The sequence below is a fragment of the Aricia agestis genome, chromosome 10 (genome assembly GCF_905147365.1).
Source record: "Aricia agestis chromosome 10, ilAriAges1.1, whole genome shotgun sequence".
Lineage (NCBI taxonomy): Eukaryota > Metazoa > Arthropoda > Insecta > Lepidoptera > Lycaenidae > Aricia > Aricia agestis.
Genome location: NC_056415.1, coordinates 14,484,982 through 14,511,011, shown reverse-complemented (window position 1 = coordinate 14,511,011; position 26,030 = coordinate 14,484,982). Strand labels below are relative to the sequence as shown.

Here is a 26,030-nt window from a genome sequence, read left to right as displayed (position 1 = left end):
ATCAAAGTAGGAAATCCTTTCTATCTCTGTTAGCTACCACTTTCAACATTTTTTGCAGATAAAAAATATGTTGTTCGTCTTATCAAAATGTAGCTACTTACAAAAAATTTGCTTGATAGTAAAAAAAACTTTATCAGTATCGGTTCGGTGGTTTGGGCGTGGAGACGTAACAAACAGACAGACACACGCATTCAGAATTTTATAATATTAGTAATATGGATTCTTTTGTTAATTCTATACTTAACTTATTTTGTGGGGACATTAAAAAATAAACCAAATTATAAACAATTTCTTTATATTTCATTCAAACATCAATTGTATAAACTATTTATAAAAATATCATCACAAAATCACCTATAATTCCATTATCTAATTTTTATTTAATTTAATTTTAAATACTTAATCCTTTTTATTGCATCAAAACAGCATCGAAACTATATCGACTTGGTTGTTATTTAGTAGAATCAACTTACAGATCGCTTGATTGATTAAAATCATATTTTTTTTAACCTACTTCTAAAAAGGAGAAGGTTAAATAAGTTAGGATGTCGCTATTTTTCTAATCGCATGTACTTTTTAAGCGACTCACACTTAACTCTAGAATAGTAAAGTTATATTCTTTACTATCAGTTATGACTTTTGTGATGATAGTTAAGTAGAGTTTAAGCTACCTTAAATTTATATCACATTTTTTCAACGACTATAATAACCAATGGAGTCAAAGGAGAAAATTAAAATTTTCCTTGATCGACAAATATTTGCATTTATACTTGCATTTACTATTTCTAATAGTAAATGCAAGGTACAAGTCACAACTGTTCAAGGTGCGATTTCTTGACTGTTCTGTGGCTTTTCCAATGTTCCAGACATAGACAAGAATTTGTTTTATTCTTATTATGTTAATATTTATTGATAAAAATTTGTATTCTATTGTTAAAAATTTGTATTTTTAACAACAGAATACAATTTTTATGATTCTATTGTTAAAATTTGTATTGTCTATCGTGATACGCTTGCGTAGGCATTTTTAATCATCTCCACTGCTTGATATATTCGTTGCATTCCTATTTTATTCTTACAAAACTATATAATACACAATTTCTACCATATTATGGTGGAACAAACAAAACAGTTTAATTTTAACTTCCTAACCTAAGTCAACATTTTTTTAAGAATACACCCAGATCTTCTTGTCTTTTCAATAATTATAATTTATCTATGATTATTATAGTGCAGCTTACAATTTTAAATATCTATTCATAATCACACTGCACAAAAATATAGAAAAATATTATATTTTGACTACAATTCCATACGCTACCAACGAAATATTCAATTTTTATCTGACTGTTTTCTTGAAGAAAACAGATGGAGAAAGAATTCACAGTTGCATCAACTATACTATTCCGACTGAGAGTTCTTTCGTTGGCTTCATCTTCATGTAAAATATATTAATTTATCTAAATATTTATTTAGTTTTGTACTCTTCACTGATTTCTTTCGTTTCGAGGTTTTTATGAATGCCGTTCGTTTGTGTCTTGTCGACTTTCTTGTAGCTGTGTCTGTAGAAGTTGTAGAACAGGAGGAGGAAGAAGGCCGTGTTGCATATGATGAAAATGATGATGTTTCTAGTCGGTGGACAGTCGGAAGATCTGACAGCGGCTATGTAGTGTAGTATTACACTGACGAATTGTATCTGGAAAAAAACACATTTGTATAAAGATATATTATCGTATGTTAAAAATTATCGTATCGTAGACCTAGCTAATAATATATCTGCTTGCTTAGAATTATTACTATAGATTAAATATTAACTTGAAGCTACGCTCGAAGTAAAATAGATCTTAAAAGACAACAAGGTCTTTGTTTTGTGTGAAATACTACATTCTATATTTAATATATTATATTGCAGAATATACATTGTTCAATGTACAGAAAATAGACGTTAATAAACGTCTATTTTTTCAAGCATGATAGTAGAAAATATAATCAGCATACAGTTATCACGCTAATGAAGTAAACGTACCATTTGGAAGCGTGTGATGTATTTCTTCCAGAAGATGTATTTGGTGACTTTCGGACCAAGCGCCGCCAAACCGTAGTAGGCGTACATGAAGACGTGGACGAGAGAGTTCAGCAAACCGATGAAGAAGACGGTATGAGTCGGCCAGTACTTGATCAGGGCCCAAGTACCGATCATCATGCAGGAGTGGTGATACAGATGGAGGAAGGTAATCTGATTGTACTTCTTCCGCAAGACGAAAAAAACCGTGTCTAATAGTTCAGATACTTTCGCCATGAAATATATCCATATTCCTGTCAGAATCTGAAACCAAAAATCGATTTGAGTACTATCAGAGAAGTTGATTCATAGGCTGATGGTAGACCTACGTAATTTGGTCGTTTTATGTCAAATCCAGCCATATCATATCTAACATTGAATTGACCTAATCCGACCAAATAAAGAAGGTCTACCATCTGCCTATGAAACAATTTCTTGTATGGTACAAAATATTTTTGCTGCTGATTGTATCAACGTAATCTTAAAAACATAAAATATTGTCCTAAATGGCCTACAGAATAGCTGGCTACATTTGTATTATAGTTGGGAACCGTCTTAACTGATCTATAAAAATAAACTTTATGTAAGCACTATCAGAGAAGTTGATTCCTAGGCAGATGGGGGACCTACGTAGTTTGGTCGCATTACGTCAAACCCAGCCGACAGATCACAATTAACATTGAATTGACATAATCCGACCAAATGACGTTGATCTATCAACTGCCTAGGAATCAATTTCCTCAATGGTACATCAAGGATTCGCGCTTACTTTTACTACTTCTACATGATTTAAATTCTTATATTACTACAATAATATACACTTTTACCTCTTTCCGATGATGGTTATCGTTCATGTAACATTTCTTCGGCAATATTCCTTTCTCCATGAAATCGTTGAAGTACTGTAAAATAAACGAAATTAATGATTATTTCATACTTTGTTTTAAGCTCATTTTGGGTAACTTTGAATTGCGATTTAACTTTGAACAATACAAAACAATACATCAATGTATTGTTTCAAAGTTAGATTGCAATTCAAAGTTACCCAAAATGACTGTATCGGATTTAAAATTATATACAATGCAATATATAAATTGCATACATAAAATAAACCTGAATAAACTATTTCTTCACATGATAATCTTTTAGTTCAATCTATTTTTTATACATTTTTCCGCAACAAAAACTATCATGTATGTTATTTCTCGTATCTCAAAGTATATCCATATCAAATTCCATCTAAATGAGGGTTATCGATATTATATTAACATTGATTGCCACCAAAAACACAATATTTGACACGATAGTCCCTACCTATCGTGGTTTCATCTGTGTGCCGGCTGGACAGCAGCACTCTTTTTTTTACGTCCAGTCGGCACGTGCCGCACGTTGAGAATTTAATCTCATAGACATCATGTTTAATCATGCTTCTGTAAATGTATACGTACACAATATATTTTTACACATAGATGAAACCAATTTCGGTTTCGTTTGACAGCTCGAGATTGTTGCTCTATTCCGCTAGGTATATTAACTTTATGTGTCAGACAGACATAATATGACAGCTAGATATATCCTCCAATGTGCAATCTATTTCGTGAAATATGACAGCTGTTTAACACAACAACTGACACGATAGACCTTACGGCTACATAGCGCCATAAAACCCTCATTGGTTCAGCTGTGCGTGAACAGAAAATAGTCGCACTTTCGAATTTGGCTTACCAACTGCACCATGTACATGGACAGCACGACTTGTATCGTGTTGTACAGCAGCAGTACTCCTGTGAGCTTGAAGGGCTCCCTCTTTGTCATGAGGGCGGGCCCCACCTTCAGCACGAACAGCAGGTAGACCGCCAGTATGATGAGCACCGGCCCCGGCGTCGCCATCAGCGGTAACTCATCCGTTTCCTCATCTGGAACGAAATTTTCAGTGGTAAAGTGATTTTCCGATCTTTTCCGTGGATAGCCACGACCGACAAAAATCTAGTAAAATGTCACTTTATGACTTAAGAGTCCGGGTGCCATCGCAATTCTCATACAAACGTACTAATACCAAGATCATTTCCCATACGAGAATATTTACCATATTTGAGTTATTATTCAGCTTAAGATAGTAATTACCTAGGTTCCCGTACAAAGATTCACTGCAAAATATTTACATACCAAAAATATGAACGATTACAATATTTACATACTAAATTGTAATCAGTAATCGTTCATATTTTTTGGTATGGAAATATTTTGCAGTGAATCTTAGGTAATTACTATCTTAAGCTGAATAATAACTCAAATATGGTAAATATTCTCGCATGGGAAATGATCTTGGTAGTAAGTTTGTATGAAAATTGCAATGGCACCCGGCCTCTTTAGCTATAGGGTTTAATTTTACTCTACGCCACAAGCGGCGGCAGCATGGATCGCTACAAAAATGTTAGTAGAAAATGATACCTGTAGTCTATATCATAAAGTGGCATTTTATTTTAATTTTGGTCTGTCGAGGCAGAGTAGACAGAATGATAGAGTATGTCGACTTAGAACTGATGTTAAAATTTTTAAATTTGACGTATTATGACGAAAATCGTCGCTAGGGTTGTTAACTTGTTACCTACGAATTTAGAAATATGACATATTATTCGCTGGACATGTTTCTCTTTGGTCGTATTGTTGTTTGTGTTTTGGCACATGCGATTAAAATTATTAGAATCCAATTTTGAAATCTTTAAAAATAAATTATATCAGCCAGCGCGAGGCACATTTCGTTTATAATCCTAGTGAAACCCGACAAATTTGACAGATATTGAAACTGTCCGTTTCTTTGCAGTCGAACTACTGGTAGTTATGTCTATTGTGGTCGAGGCTAGCCGCGTAACAGATCGGAAAGTCAGTTTTAGGGTAAATTCTGACCGCAACGGGACGCTTAGATGCATTACTAAATTTGTATTGAATTGACAGATTTCAATTGCTTGAGACGTCCTGCAAATCTGGCAAATCCATACTTTAGAAAATATGCATCTACGCGTCACGTTTCGGTCTGAATTGACCGTTAGCCTTTTTGATATCCCGGTGAACTTCGTGTTATGTACTTTAAAACCTTCCCTAGACTTTTACGAATATTTTAAGACTAATATTAGCCCAATCCGTTTGTTCACAGCACATATTTTGTTAATTGTTTGCTTTTAACGGTGGTGTTTACTTATTGCTGTTTTTTTTTTAATTTATTTATTTAAAGTCGCTTAAAACATCGAAGGTCATTAGCGACTACAAGTAATAACAATAATACATTAAATTACAGAATAATATTTGGTTAATCTTAGAAACCCCTAAGAGCAAATGCTTAAGATGTGATTGTGAATTGACCGTAAAACATATTTTTCTTATTGATTGTCCTATGTTCAATCCAGAAAGAACTAGTGTAAAACTTCAAAGTACATTAAAAGATTGTTTGTTACATTGGGAGAACAATTTAAAACTTTTTGCTGTTGTTATAATTTATGACTAAATTATGAAAAAGATATATTGCCATCGAATTATGGAGTTTTTGTGTCGGTTTAATTTCACACTATTGTCTTGTTTCAGGAAACGTAAGCAGGAGCAAGCGACCTTCGTACAGGGCAGGATATTATGTTTATACCTATATTGTTGTTTATTTGGTTAAATACTTGTTTGCATTATTTAAGTAATATCTTTTACTGGGTTATGTAAGTAAAGGTAGAGAGAGTGTTCTTGTGCACTGCGCACACACTTGGGCGCTATAAAAATGTTTCTGCGTAACTGACCTGGTTTTCAATTAAACCGGCCACCGTCACCGAAACCGGTGCGGGAGCTATTATTATGATATGTTTTGGATTGACCGTGTCAGTTTGATTCGATAAATTCTTAATGGATCGGAAGGGAAGTGAATCTGCAGTCAGCTGATAAAGTTCATTGCATAATAATTATAATCGATACCGATATTTCCATTATGTCTTCAGACGTGACGGAGTAAAAAAAAGGAAAATGAAAAAATAACCGTCTGAAGCTTTACCCGCAAATATTTTATATGTTCTCATCTTTATATCCCCTTCTCACTCGCACAGTGACAGCAATCAGACGTGTTTAAGTTAGCTCCCGTGAAAAATTAAAATTAGAACTAAAAACCAATTATTTTTGTAAAAGAGTGAATAATAACATAAGGTTAGTGCAGTGGCTTTAGTATTTTCAACAAAAACTGGACAAAACTAAGTTGTGGTGATAAATATTCAAGTGAATATAGATGTGAATTCGCAAATGTTGATGTAAACAAACGACAATAAGTCACACTACCCTCACCTAACTAATATTTTACCTGAAGAACTGTCAAAGCTGTACATCAAATTACGAATCTACGTCACTGCCCTACTGGTAGAGTCAGGAGCGCGCTAAACAACTGCCCAATAACTCCAGGTTCGAGCCTAGTTGGAGGTGTCTTTTTTCAATTTATTATTTCGTATAAAATTTCGTCTTGGCCAAACAGTATGTCTATCCAACGATCTCCACCGAAGTAACAAATACGGTTCAGATCCGTCCCTAAATATGACAAATAGACAAAATAAACGAAAACACACTGACGACATGGAAATTATGCAGCAAATGCTTAATGAATTTAAAACGCAGAAGGAAGCCAGATTTAACACTCTTGAGGCGACAATGAACTCGATAAAAACTCAAAACTCTGACATAAAAAAATCTATAGAATTTATGTCGGCTCAATATGATAAATTTATTAATGAAGTGGCTGCACTACGCAAAGAAAATGAGACGATTAAAAACCGTATCGAGGTCTTAGAATCCAAATTAGAGCATGTTGAGAAGTCGACACGAACTACAACCATTGAAGTAAAGGGCATAACAAAAAGTCAAGGCGAAAATACTGCCTCGCTCATAAAAACGGTTAAAACATTAGGCGAAGTTATTAATTATCCTATTGATGATAAAAGCATCCGAGACATATACAGACAAAGATCAAACAAGCAAAACTCTGGGCCAATTGTGGTTGATTTTACTTCCACTTTTACCAAAAACTTACTTATTAAAGCATCTAGAGTTTTAAATAAAACAAATAAAAGCCAACCGCTCTCTACTCAACATCTCAACATTGAAGGACCGCCCAAACAAATATACGTAACGGAGTTTCTAACATCGAAGTCTAGACATCTGTTCTATCTGGCACGTAAATTAAAAAAGAAAAATAACTATGCTAGCACTTGGACATCATTTGGAAGAATCTACATCAAGAAAGAAATAAACTCTATACCAATAAAAATTGAAAATGAATCTGATCTACTAAAGTTAAACAGTAACATAATATGACTAACCTTTATAATAAGTTTTGCATGCTTGTTAATTTTAAATTTCTTTAAAACATTATGTTATTACCATAGGGCTAAAATTAATTTGTGTGTTAAATATTTTATGGCAGCTCTCATTTGTAATGTAATCACATATCATATAAAACTAGTACATAAAAACACTATTTATTCTATGTGGGTGATCTTACACTTAAGTGCTGCCTTAGCTTTACTTACATACTATAACACAATACATAATTTACACTTCTTACAAACTAAACTACGTAACTTGACTATTAAAAATACGTAAAATGGATAGCTTCAAAAACACACAACATAATATAAGTAACTTGGAAGCAGTTTCAGTGTCGGAGTCGCGTAAATGTGACCTAGAAAACTGTACTCCTTCTAATCTTTCAACAACTCACTCACTTAAAATTATGACTCAGAATATAAGGAGTATAAACAAAAATTTTTCAGGTTTTACAACTATACTTGAGAGAACACGCTACGACTGGAACATCATAATTCTGACTGAATGCTGGCTCCCAAGTACACACTGTATTCCTGAACTCACGAATTATAATTATTTTGAAACGAAAAATAATCGAACGCAAAATGAAGGTACAGTAATATATGTACATAAAAAGCTTCCGGTATGTGTGGAAGAACCGTCAACAAATAAAAATTGATTCAACTACAGTCCTTTTAGCAATTTACCGTCCACCGGGATACAGAAATCTTGATAATTTCCTAAATTCGCTAAATACTAACTTGAATGATCTGTCTCATTACAACAATATAATCATGATTGGCGACATTAACATTAACATACACGAACAATCACAAGATAATATGAAGAGTACATATTTAAATCTACTTGCAGCACATGGCCTATTACCTGCTCACACATTACCTACAAGACTAGATGCATGCTTGGATCACGTAATATTGAAAACACGCCTACCAGCCTCTACTCAAGTCGCACATTCAGCTTTAACCGATCATGATACAGTTATCCTGTTTCTATCGAAACAGATGACTAACAGCTGTGTAAAGAAACACTCCGCTCGCATTAATCATGTACAAATTGATGAAGACTTAAGAAAAATAGATTTTAGCGGAGTATACCTCACCCAAGACCCTAATAAGGCTGCAGAAATATTGATAAACCAAATTAGATACGTAATAAATAATAACACTAAAGTAACGAAACTCGCTAATCGTAAAAGAATAATGAAACCTTGGATAACTCCGGGTTTGCTTAGGTGTATGCGTCATCGAGATTCATTACACAAACAAATTAAACAAGCTCCAAATAATGAAGTCCTAAAAGTTTCTTTTACTAGGTACAGAAACTATTGCAACAAATTATTAAGAGACATTAAAATGCAATTTGAAAAGAATGAAATCAAAAAAGCCGGTAAAAACCCTAAATTAATCTGGTCGGCTATCAATGAAATAGCAGGAAGGAACAAGAAAATTAACACGTCATCTCACTTACTTACCACATTGGATACACCACAAGAGTCCGTTAACCATGTAAATAACTACTTTGCCAAAATAGGGGAAAATCTTGCTAAAAGTATTCAGAGCCAACAACAATCGATATTAAATACTGTTATTCCTAGGACGTCAAAATCAATGGTATTTCTGCCTACATACGAAATAGAGATAAGAAATATATTAAAATCACTTCGTAGTGACTGTGCTGTGGGATGGGATGGTATATCCAGTGCCCTACTTAAAAGACATGAGAGTGCAATTGTTCCTCCGTTAACTTACGTTTGTAATCTCGCCATTTCCACGGGTAAGTTTCCACGTGCATTTAAAAAAGCCCTAATCCATCCGATCCATAAGAGTGGTGACAGAAACTGTGTTGACAACTATCGACCAATTGCCGTCCTAACAGCATTCTCCAAAATATTAGAACGCGTGATGAATAAAAGACTGGTTGACTATCTAGAAAGCAATAATATGTTTGCACCAACACAATTTGGGTTTCGTTCGGTTAAGTCAACTAATGATGCCGTACATGTGCTCACTGACTACATAGTTAACAAAATGAATAGTGGGGATAAAGTCTTAGGCATATTTTTGGATCTAGCAAAAGCCTTCGACACAGTTTCTGTCAATATGCTTGTACATAAGATGGAATGCCTAGGAATCAGAGGTCTTCCGTTGGACCTTTTTAGAGACTACCTAAGTGATCGCACACAAAAGGTTAAAATTGATGACTTCACTAGTGATGATCAAGTACTTACCTATGGAACTCCTCAAGGATCAGTTCTCGGTCCTACTCTATTCTTGATCTACATCAATGACCTCGGATTGCTAAATCTTATTAACGGCAAGATTGTAAGTTTCGCTGACGATACTGCACTCTTGTTCAGCGCAAAATCTTGGGACGATGTTTACTATTTGGCACAATTGGGATTCAATAAAGTTTACAAGTGGCTACAGGATAATTTACTGACACTGAATACCACTAAAACACAATACATGCAATTTTCCATCACAAAAACAACATCACCTCACACCATTATAGCACATGTTTGTTCGGACCCTCTTGTAAGAGGATGTGATTGTGTAACTTTGATGAAAACTGAAAAAGTGAAGTACCTTGGCATAATTATCGACAATAACCTGAAATTTCAAGATCATATAAACACTCTCAGTAACAGATTAAGAAAGCTCATATACGTATTTAAAAGTCTTAGAAATGCAGTCGATAAAGAAACTCTAAAAACAGTGTACTTTGCCCTAGCGCAGTCTTTGTTGTGTTACTGTATAACAACATGGGGAGGAGTACCAAAGACAAACCTACTAGAATTAGAAAGAACCCAAAGAGCTATCTTAAAAGTCATGTCTTTCCGTTCTTTTAGATATCCCACTAGGCAGCTATATAAAGAAAGTTCTGTACTTACCGTACGGCAGCTATTCATACTGCACACGATATTAAAACAACACACTGCTTTAATATATGATCCTCTACTCTCTAAAGGTAAAAGAAGATACAACCCTGTTCAACGTCCTTCTAATTGCTACAAAACCTCTTTTTCTAAACGATTCTTTGGATATCTAGGTGGCTATCTTTACAATAAAACACACAGGCTACTAAATATATTTCATCTGACAAAATATGAATGTAAAAATACGCTGACAAACTGGTTACTAGGATTAAGCTATGATGACACTGAAATTATACTTACCAGCATAATATGAAAACACCCTTAACTAGCACACCCACTCACGCACACCTAAACACACACACACACACACACACACACACAATATCTATATATATATATATATATATATATATATATATATATATATATATATATATATATATATATATATATATATATATATATATATATATATATATGTATATATAGAAGTATATAGAATCTGCTTTGGCCATAATAATGTATGTACCTAATTGGTTTTTGGAAAAGTATATGTTATTAGTTAAGTAATAAAAATTGCGAGGATGAGGAGCCTGGTGACCTGAAACACAGGCCCAGCCTAGCTTAGGCACCAGACTCGTACAATATAATATTTGGGAATAAGAATGTACTTAACTACTAAGGACAAGATTGTATCTACTGTTAAACAGCTCTATATTGTATTGTACTGAGAAATAAATATTTATCTTATCTTATCTTATCATCTTATGCCAAGTACTCACATGCGGTTTTGCTCGATAGCTGGTTTACTCCAAATCGAGTAATAATTACTGTGTGGACCGCAAAACTCACAGCTCGAACGCGACCTACATCTCTTCTGATGTTGCGAGTGTCCATGGGCGACGGTAGTTGTTTTCCATCAGGCGATGCTCGTTTGGGGGCAAACGAGCAAACGGGTCGCCTGATGGATTATTTCATATTATTATTCGATGGCTCGCATCGAGCCGGCTCGATGGAATTAAGTATATCGATATTCGATTTAGAATAAAACTATCGAGCAATGCTGAATGTGTGGACGAAAGCCCGAGCCACGGTGTTTGCTCGACATTATTGCTCGATCGAGCAAAACCGTATGTGAGTACTTAGCATTAAATACTCATGTGAGAACAGTGTGCTTTGAGTAAATATTTTAAATACCATATTTAATTTTTCCTAAGAAAACACTTGCTGAAGATGATTCATTAAATAAATATGTAGTGTAGAGTTAAATAAAATATCCATGCTAATATTATAAATGCTTAAGTCGGTCGGTAAGTGTCTTCACGCATATATAGCAGAATCGATTTTGATAAAATTTAGTATGGAGATTCTTCAAATCCCAGGAGAGGACATCTATACATATTATAAAACAAAGTCGCTTTTTTCCCTCATGTCCCTTTGTTCAATTTAATCTTTAAAACTACGCAACGGATTTTGATGATTCTTTCAGTGTTAGATAGCCTATTTATCAAGGAAGGGTATATGCTATATTTTATCACGCTAAGACTAATAGAAGAACGTGGAAAAAACGCGGCAAAATATTTGAAAGGGCTTATCTCGCTAACTACTGGAGCAATTTTTATGTTATTTGGCACAGATAAGAAGTAGACCATGTGAATGATCATAGGCTATCGATTTTAATCATTTTTTCAGTGGCTATATAATATTATTTTGTACCCGTGCGACGCCGGGGCGGGTCGCTAGTAATATGATATTTTTTATCCCGTAAAATGTACGGTTTCTGGCGCGATAAACGTATATCAGCCTGTACTATGTAGTAGCATTATAATGGTGAAATAGACTTACGTGAAGTGTCTATATCTTATCTATTATATATAAATTATAATTCTCGTGTCTATTAGATATAAATTATAATTCTCGTGTCACAATGTTAGTTACCGTACTCCTCCGAAATGGCTTTACTGATTTTTACCAATTTTATATGCATATTCAGTAGGTCTGAGGTCTACTTTTTATATTGATAAGTGCATTTGTTGAATAAATAATAGTAAATTATTACAACTCGAGACTGACGGCGACCATTGTTTGTGCGACGGGATAGCCATGGACGTTGCCATGATGACATACTTATTTAGTCACTTCAATAAATTAATATCCAGGGCGAAAATCGAAAAACATTATATGGCAAAACAACGTTTGCCGGGACAACTAGTATTATGTAAGTCTGTTTCTTAAGATTTACAAGCCGAAATAATTATCTTAATGTGATAATGGAAACAAATTAAGAGCTACAATTAATTATATGAAACAAATTAACACCGCAAAATTACGTTGTGCAAAAACTATCAAGCAATAAAAATTACAATGCCATTATTTAAAATTTTTCATTATACTATTATTGTATTATAATAATGAGCTGAGAACATCATAATATTTTTATTTACTAGATGACCCGGTGAACTTTACATCACTTCGCTTCTACTATAAACCTTCTTTGGACTTCCAAGAATATATTTTGAAGACTAAAATAAGCCAATTAATCCGCCGTTCTCGAGTTTTAGCAAGACTAACAATATTTAAGCTTATTTTGTTTATAATATTGATATTTAAAAAATCTAAGCAGGGTTCCGAAACACCATTTTACCGTCGTGAACTTGCCTGAACGTTTTTAGGTTTCCGTACCCAAAGGGTAAAAAACGGGGTCCTATTACTAAGACTTCGATGTCTATCCGTCTGTCTGTGTGTCTCCAGGCTATAATTCAAGAACCGCTATATTATACCGCTATAGCAACAAATTCTAAAAACAAAATTAATTCAATATTTGAGGGACAACGACAAACGTGATTTTTATGCTCGATATTAATAACAGCAATACATAGGCACTTGAAATATTCACGAAATACTCAGTTTTATTTGTGCTTAATTTATAATAAAATTTAAATTTTAAATAAATGAAATAATTAAGGGGGGCTCCCATACAAAAAACACAATTTTGCCTACGTTCGCTCTATAGCGGTACGGAACCCTTCGTGCGCGTGACCTACTCGCACTTGGCCGATTTTTTAAAAGTATTCAGATAATTTTGGGTCTCGGGAAAGAACATACGAAAACATATGCTTAATTATAAAGAACATATGCTTTTGTATCCCAAAAAATACAGGAAAAATACCCAGGAAAACAAATTTTGAGGCAACAGTTTCGCGGGCGACATCTAGTGACCAAAGTAGACATCTACATACCATCACAAATCCTATCAAAACGAGAGAATTTCGAAAGAGTTGTTTGGATTCGTTCTGTTCTAAAATCGTTACCATAAAGAAATATCTTTATCGAATATCGATTATAACCAGGGAATTGATTATTTATATATTAAAAAACGAATACGATCGAACCCGCAGTGTACGATTTTTTTCGAAATTAACGTTAATGCTAAAGAATGTAACACGCGTATCCTTATCATTTTCGTAAAAAAATATAAAATAAAGGAGATATAGCTAAAAAAAGATTGGACCTTCAAACCAATATGGCGGCTAACGCACACGTCGTGGCTGGTCGAGTTTTCGAATTTAAGCTATATGTGACCTCCTCTAAGTACTGGTGCAAAAAAAATTCTGACTATAATTAATTTCAGATTCCCATACAAGGCTGAACTAACCCTAGTGGGCTAAAAATGTAAATAATAATTATGAATATAATAAACTCGTATCTGTATAGCAACAAAGCATTTAAGTTTTCGTACTCGTTGATGTCTTTTGTATAAAAAAAATTTGGATGACCACGTGACACTCATTAATATTGATATCTAGTATTGATTTAAATCAATATACCCAACATTAAAAATGCGAAAATGTCTGTTTGTCATTTACCTTTACCTCTTGACGCTCCAATCACTGAAGTTATTTAAACGACATGTAGTATGGTAATGGTATGGTAACCCCAGGATATAATGGGAATGGGATACAGGGTGTAACAAAAATAAGTGATAATACTTTAGGGTGTGTACGTGTTCCTTGTAGAGAGTTCACTGTGAAAGTAGCAGCACCGAAAGACCAAAATTATTTTTCACTTTTGTATGGGGAAACTCGTGACGGAACACGTACATACCCTAAAGTATTATGACTTATTTTTGTTACATACTGTATATTATCTAACTAGCGGGCCCGACGGACGACGTCCCGTCATATCGTGGTAAGGAATTCTTAAATTTTCTAATAATTATCCATGGATTTTTAAAGACGGATAAATGAATATAAACCATTCTCAAACTCACTTGATTACACAAAAAAATATATCAGAAGCGGTCCAGGCGTTTAGAAGGAGTTCAATTACGAACACACGTGCAGAATATCTAATATATTAAGATAAGTAAAAGTAATATACATACGACGACTCTTGCTCAGATCCCAATCCAGGTGGAGTTTCAAGGAGCTCATGTCGAACCTTAGCTTCGCCGCGAACGAAAGTCGAATAACTCACAATTTCTAGAAAATCATTAACTCACTAATAATAATTGTCATAACCGCAACAATTTTAATACGAACTAAATGAGACCACAAACTTATTTTTCACTGGACACAGAGCGGGAAAAATAGCAATTTTATACGGTCGACGCGAACTATAAAATGCAACAAAAATATTTTAATATAAGTACACGATTATAAACAACAATATCACTGCGAGAAAAAATTGCGGAAAGTATAAATCGCAACAAGATAACCACAACAGTGTGACAATTATGTGACTATTGACAATTCTAACACATATTTCTGATAACAAATATAATACGTGATTTTGCACGTATCTGGTTATTACTCATCGAATTTTACTACGTTTACGAATGATTTGTTAGTATCACTACGTTAATCGTTAATTAATAATAATGGATTAACAAGTCAAATCCTAGACAGTAGACGGTAGTGACCACTGGTCTGACGATCTGAAGACTGATGGAGAACAGCTCTTACGATTAGCCTTTACCGAAAGTGCACTACCATATTTAATATTATAAATGCGAAAGTGTGTTTGTTTGTTACCTCTTCACGCCTAAACCACTTGACCGATTTTGCTTAATATTGGTATGGAGATACATCGAGTCCTGGCAAAGGACATAGGATACTTTTTATCCCGGAAAATGTACGGTTCCCGAGCGATAAACGAGTTTTGGTGCAACGGAGTTGCGGGCGTTGACGAAAAAGTATCAGTTCATACCGAAACGCAATTTTCGTTATTTTTGGTTAACTAAGGATAGATATTTTATTTCGCTTTTCATTCTCTTGTTTTTTTTTCTTTGTTTTTTTTTCTTAATTGTGGACAACCACAATTTACATTACACAAGTAATGTTGAAAATTTGGAATAAATATTTTATTTATTTTTATTTTATTTAATTTTATTCTAGTTGGTTGGTTGGTTTAATTTTATTCTAATTGGGTATTTTTGGCTTAGGATAAGGTAGGTAGAATTTAGTTTAATAAGCTATAATATTATGTCCTAGGAGGTAATTTGGTAGGTTACTGATATCATTGTTATTAATTAATTTATATAGTACATGTACTCATACTAGCTACATGCATGATATATTAAATTGTAAGGAATCTAATTAAGAAAACCAATTTTTGCAAACAAATGTGTTTGCAATACAATATTTTTACAACTAAAAATTATATTTTTTTAATTCTTTATAAACCAGGTGCGCGCGCCCCCCCCCCCCCCCCCCCCCTGGCCCAGAACCTGGGTACGCCCATGGCTGTATTGGTTTATTATCGTGTATTGTGGAGCGAACGACAACAAGGCTCCACAGAACACCAGGGATCGCGGTGTAGGTACTATACCGCGATCATCACCTGAGTGGGGTCCTTTTCGGCAGCATTCGCATTACACTACATTGTGTTTTGTACCCAGATAGATATTAAAAATGTGTATTATAATGTCCGTCTGATTGTTTTTTTTTTTCTCTGTTTTTTGTTTTGCTATATTCTGTTTTGTAATGTGGTGTAATGTGTTTACATGTTGAATAAATGTTTATTATTATTATTATTGAATAAACCTTTTTTAATTTTTCATTAATTTTTTATTTCATTAAATAAATATTTGTCAATTTTTATAATATAAACTTTAAGTTGAAGCTATGAACGGATAGAATGAATGCTTAAAGTTTTGTCTAGCTACAGCCTGGCTTGTCAAGTAAATGAAAGTCGAAGAGTCGGGTTGGTCTTGATATTATAATTCAACTAAAATAAATAGCTCCATCATCTTCCTATTTTTTAATGTTTATGATACTACGATTTTTCTATTGCTACTTGTGACGTAAGTAAATAAACCCTTCACTTTTCCGATCGTTAAAAATGTGAGAAGGCTATCATTTAAAAATAAAAAACCCAGTTGAATCATTATGTCGTTCGTTAAACTTGTAACACGTATTCGTAAAGTACATAATTAACAATAATATTTTTAATGACCTAAATGCAAAGATTGCTGGCAATCCAGTTACTGTATGCTAATAATATCTATTAGCTAATTCTAAATTCATAAGTAGAGAGTAGAGATGAAAATGTACGTGATAGAACTCTACACAATTGTTAACCCTTTTGAACATTGGGCAGACATTGTAGCCAAAAGTACATTTACACCGACAAAAAATATGACGAGATGCATCGTGGTGACTTGTATATATTTTTTTATGAAATGAGGGGGCAAACGAGCAAACGGGTTACCTGATGGAAAGCAACTGCCGTCGCCCATGGACACTCGCAACCGGCCGTTGCCGGCCTTTTAAGAGGGAATAGGGGGGGTAAGGAAGGGAATAGGGAAGGGGATTGGGCCTCCGGTAAACTCACTCACTCGGCGAAACACAGCGCAAGCGCTGTTTCACTCCGGTTTTCTGTGAGCCCGTGGTATTTCTCCGGTCGAGCCGGCCCATTCGTGCCGAAGTATGGCTCTACCACGTAAGTGGCATATATTATAATACAATATAATAGCGACAATAGGGTATATGATTACTAGTGACCGACCGAACTTTCGGTTTCGGTTTCGGCCAGTTTCGGCCCAAAAATCTAGTTTCGGCCTTAGTTTCGGTTTCGGCCAAAATATAGCCGAAACTCATGCATCGTTCGGTAAACTTCGCAGTTAACTCGAGCTTGCTTGCCAGCAAGGCCCTGGCTCAGTTCGCCACCATCTATTTAATCATGTTTTGAGATTATGTATTCCAGATTAGTCCCAAATCAAAAATTAGCACTTCGTTTTATTTTCATTAAATTGTCTAAACTTATTTTTATCGAAATTTTATTATTGAATTTTATTTCTACGATGAAAGCAGGCTTATTTAATATATTGTATAATATAACTGTTGGCAAATAACGTGCTATTTTAACAATGTTTCCCAAACAAACGATTTAGTAAATGCTATGATAAAATGATTATATTGTGTGTGAACTTTATTTACTTAAGAATTTTGTTTGACTGTGAGATTATAAGATATCTTAGGATATATCTTGTGAGATTTATCTAGTAAATCATTTCGCCTCACTTTTGTTTTTGGACACGAAATCTCTTAGGACTTAGACCGTTCCTACCCTGCTAGAATCTTATCTAAAACACTTCCCCGTAAGCTTCACTCTTGCGGACCTCAGTATATTTTTCAGGTTTAGTGGCAAAACGCCATCTGGAGAAAAAAAAAATGTGACGTCAATTGCAAGTTTGCTTAGTCATTTCGTTTTGAACTTCGACCACGGTCGTGTCCATGTCTCCCATAAAGATAATTGCAATTATTGATTTTGTTTTCAGTAGTACGTCGTTGAGTAGTATGTCTAAGGGAGGATCTCACCAATCGCACAACTTCGTTTTATAAAACTTAGTTCTCATTAAAGGCGTTCCGACGGGGATCAGTAAAAAAGCAAGAAACGATATATTATAAACTACCCAAACACATAATTTTTTTCGTCTATGATTTTCAATTCGCCATGACACTACACTGGCAGGACTTTAACGGCTTTAATGAAGTTAAACCGTGCAACATTAGACGTTCTGAAGATAAAACTCGGATTTGTTGAGAACTTTATGATAGTGAAATGCAATTTGGTGCTATAAACGCGTTTATACGTGTAGAACCAATTTAGTGTACACTAAGCGCGTTCTATTTCTTAGAATTTCACCAATCACACTTAAACGTTTTATTAAATTAAGTTCTCATTGAACGATGAACGCGTTTTTATGGCGACGTGAATCTCGTTTTGTTTCAAATAGATTTTACATTCTTAATTTAGTCGCGATTAATGAATCTAAGTTAACGTTATACGTTTATTGATGATTTTTCGGTGTCGGTTTCGGCTGAAAAATCAGTTTCGGTCGGACACTAATGATTACGCAAAGGTCGGGGTTGAGGGCACTACTAGCACATACAGTAAATTGATCTGATCAAAATCCGACACATAGTAAAAGGAGGGGAAGTAAGTTATCTTCATACAAAGGCACCGCGCGCGGCTTGTATGTGTGCGCCATAGTATCAATCCGTCGCCACGTACGGCACACGGTGGTGTCTTTTTATGAAAATAACTTACTTCTCCTCCTTTTACTATGTCCGACGTGTTGCACACGTCATATATTATAACAAAATAGTAACATAAATGTTAGCAAACGACGAATAAAATGTTTGTATCAAAACATTGCAGTAATCCTATTTGATTTCGACAAGACCCGTTTGCTATTTTGAAATCTAGTTCAAAGGTATTTTTTATTAGATGACGCCCCCAACTCCGTTGCGTCAAAACTCGTTTATCCTGTGGGAACGGTATATTTTTCTGGGACAAAAAGTATCCTCTGTCCTTTCCAGGAACTCAAAGTATCTCCATGCCAAACAGCAAAATCGGTTCAGCGGTTTAGGCGTGAAGAGGTAACAGACAGACAGACACACTTTCGCATTTATAATATTAGTATGGATTACATCAATATTTTTACGCTAGAGGCAGCACCAGCACAGACAGTAAAAAAAGTTTTGTTAGACGTTTGACAACGTTTCTGTCACATGTAAGAGCCAGTCCACAATATGGTGCGTTGCGTCAGCGTTGCGTCGACACAGCAAAGATTGGGTAGATCCGGGCCTGTCACTGCGTTAAGAGGATACAACAGCGGCTAGAGAAATGAAAAAAAAGTACGTGTAATATCTATAGCTGTCTCCCTTACCTCAAGCCTATACCGCAGAACGCGATATAGACAACTGCAGAAAATCCAGAAAATCAACGATTCGTTGTCCCCTGATTCCTTCTCCAAAACTTAACCGATTTAAGTACTTTTTTCATTAAAGATTAAAAAAAGGCTTGAGCTGTGTTCCTATGTTTTGCTTTTTTTGTATAATCTATCCAAATCTGTTTTCTGGACGTTTGAACACAGTGGAAAATCTGGCCATTTTTTTGGGTTTTTGAACGTTCATATCTTATTTAATAATTAAATTATGAAAAAAAAAAGAAAACATAGGGACATTGTATTAGTGGCCGTAGATATTCAGGAAAAAAATTAAAACTCTACTAGCATTATCCAGGGAGGAAACAGGGGACAACGTTTGTATGGAAAAAATGGCGGTGTGGAATCCTCTTAAGCGTGCGTCCGGCGCGGCCACCCTTGAGGCGTACTAATTGTAAATTGACGTTTCATGTTATCCCATAGAGCAGCGCTACGTTGAGCGGGCCAGCCGTCGCACGATTACTGTGGCGAGCGCGCGGCGCGTGCGCCCGCGACGGGCACACGCTCAACGCAGCGAACGCCCTTAACCTCAACACCCCCTCCCGCTTCGTCTCGGATTCTGTTATCCATCATGACGTGTGCGTTGCGACGACGCAACGCGCCGTGTAAACACCTTGGTTACTTGTATGTAAAACAACGCAACGGCAGCGCTGCGCCGACACAACGCTGACGCAACGCGCCGTGTGGACTGGCTCTAACGTGTAACATGCCGGATTTTGGGATACCTTTGTGTTATAATATTCCCTACTGGTGGATGTTTATGATGAAAGTATTTCGCACCAAAATGTCTTCTGCAATTGGTAACATTTTTCGGATCCTATTCATTATTGTCAACAAAAAGTAAAAATCGGCCAAGTGCGAGTCGAACTTGAGCACGAAGGGTTCCGTACAATTATATAGCAAAATTAGGCCAAAAATTGTGTTTTTTGTATGGGAGCCTCCCTTAATTTTCTATTTTATTTTATTATTATTTATAATAAGTAAGTACACGTCATATAAGTGAGAAATTTGTGAAATATTCACACAACACAACAAATAGATATACATAATCTATGACAGACAGACAGACAGACTTTTTTACCCGAACCATATCAAAAACGAACATCACCGAGAAGATCGCTTGAGTAACGAAGAAAAAATGATTTTCCCAAAAAAATCGTTAGGTAAGAAAATCGATGACGAATTAATTTTCGAACAGAAAGATAACGGTCACGTAATATAATAATAGGGTTCTAGAGCGTGTCTTGTATTTGTCAATTGATCAGCGATAGTCGGATTAACAGGGCCCATCAGAGGGCTTGGCCAACTCGTTTTTTTTTTCTCATCTTTTTACAAAATTCAAATTATATCCTACTTTATGACATTTAATAATATTATTATAGTCTGTCATAAAGTGGCATTTTAATTGAATTTTTGTTGGTCTCGTTTAGCCGCGGTAGGTAAAGATCGGAACGGACCTTAAGTTTTTGTTCACAGTTTGTCCATACTTTCGCATTTCTAGTGGTGGCCGTGCTAGCCCGGTAGGCCCAGTTTAGAAATTGTAAGAAAATCTAGATGGTTAGAACTTTTTTTTATGAAATAAGGGGGCAAACGAGCAAACGGGACACCTGATGGGAAGCAACTTCCCATGGACACTCGCAGCATCAGAAGAGCTGCAGGTGCGTTGCCGGCCTTAATAGGGTAATAGGGGTGAGTAGGGATGGGAAGAGAAGGGAATAGGAAAGGGTAGGAAGGGAATAGGGTAGGGGATTGGGCCTCCGGTAAACTCACTCACTCGGCGAAACACAGCGCAAGCGCTGTTTCAAGCCGGTTTTCTGTGAGAACGTGGTATTTCTCCGGTCGAACCGGCCCATTCGTACCGAAGCATGGCATACGTGGGACGTATAAAACTTAACTAAAAATAATTTTATAAAGCGTTAATACTTAGGAGTTAAGACATTAAGTCCTAAGTAAGTAAGAGACATCTTTGACTTGATTTAGAGCTGAAGTGATCGTAAAAATATCATAATGTAATTAATTATAAAATCATCATTATAAAAGCTAATTAAAGTAACAGCAATGAATTATTTTTAAAAGAAATCGGACCATTAATAACTTTTTGAAATAAAATAAAACAAGATGAAACTGAATCGTTTAGATGTAAGATAACGCCTTTTGAAAACGTCCTTCTATAAAATAATAATCTGTATTATAGTAAAGGACAACTTTAGAGCGGTAAAAGTGTTTTAATGAGTTATTTTGAGAAAAAATATTGCATAAAAACTGCATAAATCATGATAATTAGGTCAAAAACTAAAATTTGATTATAAAGTAAAAACTTGGATTGTAATAAAACAAGCGACACGCGGTAAAAATCTTTTACGAAATTTTTTTGTAGAATAAAATATCTCCTGTTTTCAGAGATCAAAATCTTTATTGATTGTTTGAAAAATCCAGTATAAAAAGTTGGCCAATCCGAAAGGACACATTTTATATATCAATCTAATTTTAATCAGTTTTTGACGTGACTTCATGAAATTCTATGTTTTTTCTCAATAAATCACTCTTAGAAATACTGATGAAAATATCATAAAACCTAACCTTAAATATAATACATACATTTACTTTTGTATATGTCCCGTTCAGGAAAAATATGTACGAAATAATCGTTCTTCATTTTTCGCGGTTGGTACACTGTACATCGAAATCAGACTGACGGTTTCACTCACAGGTCGTCCCTATTATTCTTTTGTTTTTTCTTGCATAATTGAAAATCATATAAGGCCGCGACCGCACCGTGACGCTCCGACGCTGAGTAATCGTCAGGGCTTTAATAGCTGCGCGCGAGTTGCTCGTCAGAAGAATAAAAATGTCATTCGTTTTTCTTTGTTATCCATCCCAACACGACAGCGTAATTCCAAATATGAATATACTTCATATTATATTTTAAGACCATAATGATTTAAAAAATAATTATTATCACGGCCTGCCCCGGCCTGATTAGGGTGGGTTGCACGAACTTACTTTAAGGGCGTGCGCCCGCCTGCGTCATCGTGGGCGGCCGCGACGGTCACCCGTCTCTCACTGAGCGGCCAGTATAATTTCGATCGCACGGGTGTACAGTCGATACCTATGGATTTTTTATTGATATATTACCTAGCTAACAGAGACGACGCCGACGTGTCAGTGTCAGCCAATCAGCCCATTTGTAACCTCTAGATTGTTGACCCGTCGCCCGCGGGGCGGGCACCGCTGTACGCGCCGCGTGTGACGGATGAACTGCCTCACGCAGCGCTGCTCTATGGGATGACATGAAACAAGTACGCCTCGCGGGTGGCTGCGCCGGGCGCACGCTGAACGCAGTGAACGCCTTAAGTATAACTTTGACTATGTATTACAAAATGTCAACTGAACTATCAAATCTCTGGTTGTCAATAATGGACGCCATATTTGACGATAACCTTAACCTTAACTATAACAACGCGTCTGGTCACTGGTGCAACCCATCCTTAAAAAAGCTTATTTTGTGTTTATCACAAGTATTGTCTAAAAATAGTAAAATTAAATATTTATCTTTTTACATAGCTAGCATCTTTCGCATTCTGTAAACGAAGCCTTATATTGTAATACTTTTATTTTTGACCTTTATAAGCGCACATCTGAAACTACAACAAATATTTTTGAAGTTTTCTAAATAAACGAGATAAGTATTAACTTTTAAGCCAAAATATTTCACTTTTTAATTTACCCGTATTATATTTCTTTTGTGCTCCTTTGCTGTTCCCAACTCCGATTCTTCTCGCCAAAGATTCCAAATTAATTCATCAAGTCACCGGTGACCGAGACACAATAGAAATTCTATTGTGTCTCGTTTTTCCACGATCGACGGGTTATGGGACGTGTAAGAATTAAGACTTAAGAGTTAAGACCGAAAAAGTTAGTTTTTAACCAATTTTGAAGTAAGACCTACGTCGTTGTATTTATTTTGATGTTCCTTTTTAGAAAATCCATACAATAGCTTAAAAGCAATGCTAGGTAGGTATTTATATTTAAAGTACAGATATCATGTATTTCTGTACAATATCTAAATAATATCTAAAATTAGCTACAATAAACAAATACGCAGAGTTTGTAAAATTAATTTGTGAAGTGATTTTTAAATAAGTGTCCATCAGGATTCAGGAGATTAAGAACAATTTAAAGGTGCAAATGAATATAATACATATTAAAATTATTAGCTTCCATATTTAAAATGTTAAGAAGAAAAAACATACTAAACTGAATAAAAATAGAAGTGCAAGATTATAATGTCAAATCCTTTGATGAAATCAGACGGCTTAGTAACAATTTTAAAATAAAAAAATCGGCCAAATGTATGTTAGTCCATAAGGTATTTATAATATGGGCCAAGATGCCTGAATTAAATAAATACTTAATTAAATAAAAAAATAATAAAAATAATTGAAGATTTTGTGACAATTTCAAGTGCCTTAATGTTACCATTATTGATATCGAGCAAAAAAGGCAAAAAAAAACAGATATAATTGTATGGGAGCCCACTTTTAATATTTATTTTATTTTATTTTTAGTATTTGTTGTTATAGCGGCAACAGAAATACATAATTTGTGAAAATTTCAGACGACTAGCTATAGCGGTTATTGAGATACTGCCTGGAGACAGACAGACAGACAGATAGACGGACAGACATTGAAGTCTCAGTAATAGGGTCCCGTTTTTACCCTTTGGTTACGGAACCCTAAATACTATTCTCATGAATTTATGTAAATATTAACCATAGTTTGACAGTTGCCGAAAACACCAATTTTCAGTTTAATAGAAAACGAACTGAATCGATCAAGGAACTGCATAAAAATATTCATATTGGAGCTGCACATGGTCAATAAACCTGAAACTAACCATGTATTGTGGCACATTTTTTCACGATTTCCTCCATTATAAGTCCCACAACGGTTTCAGTGACGCTGCCCGGTTTCATTGAAAAGGGCCAGTTACGCAGGAGTTATTTTATAGTGACCAAGTGTCTGCGTAGTACACAAGAGCACTCTCTATCCCTTTTACTCTCATAACCCGGTGGGACGGAACGACACGACTGGCGAGAGATCAGGCGCAGGACTGACTTTTTACATGCCCATCCGATGCATGGATCATCTTACTTGTCAGACAATCAGGTGATCAGCCTGCATTGTCCTAACCATACTAGGAAATAACAATAATTATGTTCGCGGGAATCGAACCCACAACCTCCGGAGTCGAGAGCCACGCTCTAACCACTGGTAACTAGACCACGGAGGCGTTATTTAGAGATCTGAAAATTATTATTTCAATAATAGACAATTTAGCCTCAGACCTATTGCGAAAAAATGCAAGATAATTATTTTATTTTATTTCCATTAATAATGTGAGAAAAGAATTTGTATTCATGCGTATGACCTGTTTTCGTATTATTATATAGAGTTAAGGAAGATGAATAAAAACATGGAAATAATACTAAAGGTACCGTGCATCGCGACAGTCGTAAGCCGCGCGCGGCCTACGAATGTCGTCGGCCGCTCACGACTCCGAAACGAATCTTAATGCGAACGACATCAGCCTTAGTAGACAAGTGGCAAGCGATTATCGTAAACGCTAACAAAATGTATGCGATTTGACATAAGTCATCGCTTCGCTAGCGAATAATAATGTCAAATCCCATTTGTGGCGTTGTTGGCATTAGCGTTTACGATAGTCGCTTGCCGCTTGTCTAGCCCTAGTAGACAAGGGGCAAGCGATTATCGTAAACGCTACCAAAATGTATGCGATTTGACATAAGTCATCGTTTCGCTAGCGAATACTTTAAATGTCACATCCCATATATTTTATGGCGTTGGCGTTAGCGTTTACGACAATCGCAGGCCCTCTGAAATATTATTACGATGGTCAAAAATCTGGTATCGTGGTCCTACTGTACTATCCTCAGTGCGCAACTGAATTTATTCCTATCTACTCCAAATCTGCTTTTTGAAGGTGATTGCACATAATATTATACGCGCCGTACGCGCTGCAGTTTAGGATACGTTGTACGAATATTTGTACGGTCGCCAATACAAATCTCCGCCAAATCTCCGACAAATCTCCCCCATATAAAATTTGTATGGGGGAGATTGTATGTATTAATTATTTGGCTTGGCATAATAATATTTTCCTGAACACAAAAAGTGCGGTAATAGCCACCGGACGATCATTGAGACGTCATAGCTATCCCCTCCATACACTTAGGAAGTGACTACCGCACTTTTTGTGTTTAGGAAAATATGCCAAATAAGGGGGCGTCCACAAATTACGTGAGATGTTTTTTTTTTTATTTTTGATATACCAATAAAAAAAATCGTATGACAGAGATATTGTGTCTCACGAAAATCGTTATTTGAAGACTTTTTTGCAAACGAGTCTCGTACTTAATGATATGATGTGAAACCTCACACATTCGTCCGCACTGTACGGGCCGCATTTCGTGTACTATGCGGTGCATTCGACG

The 26,030-nt window shown here is 35.4% G+C and overlaps 1 protein-coding gene across 3 annotated transcripts; it reads right to left on the bottom strand.

Annotated features, from left to right (window-relative positions):
- Window positions 1–787: 787 nt before the first annotated feature.
- LOC121731019 (elongation of very long chain fatty acids protein-like) lies at window positions 788–22,537 on the bottom strand. Of its 3 annotated transcripts, XM_042120313.1 has the most exons (6): window positions 22,114–22,184; window positions 14,668–14,764; window positions 3,788–3,978; window positions 2,890–2,964; window positions 2,027–2,326; window positions 788–1,696 (listed from the first exon to the last, which is right to left on the bottom strand). In XM_042120313.1, the coding sequence occupies exons 2-6, from the start codon at window positions 14,714–14,716 to the stop codon at window positions 1,469–1,471; spliced, it is 843 nt and encodes a 280-aa protein (XP_041976247.1). In that variant the 5' UTR covers window positions 14,717–14,764; window positions 22,114–22,184; the 3' UTR covers window positions 788–1,468. The 3 variants fall into 3 exon arrangements, with proteins under 3 accessions (XP_041976247.1, XP_041976249.1, XP_041976246.1); XM_042120315.1 differs by lacking the exons at window positions 14,668–14,764; window positions 22,114–22,184 and adding an exon at window positions 22,519–22,537; XM_042120312.1 differs by lacking the exon at window positions 14,668–14,764 and having other exon boundaries at window positions 22,114–22,220.
- Window positions 22,538–26,030: the final 3,493 nt, after the last annotated feature.

What these genes read in the sequence shown, in the direction of transcription:
- LOC121731019 (XM_042120312.1), bottom strand. Translation starts at nt 22,171, where the DNA reads ATGAAGAACGATTATTTCGTACATATTTTTCCTGAACGGGACATATAC. An exon ending in CCATGTACATGGTGCAGTTG is followed by an intron (nt 2,965 to 3,787) that starts GTAAGCCAAATT and finishes TTTATTTTACAG; the next exon opens with TACTTCAACGATTTCATGGA. An exon ending in ATAACCATCATCGGAAAGAG is followed by an intron (nt 2,327 to 2,889) that starts GTAAAAGTGTAT and finishes TTTTGGTTTCAG; the next exon opens with ATTCTGACAGGAATATGGAT.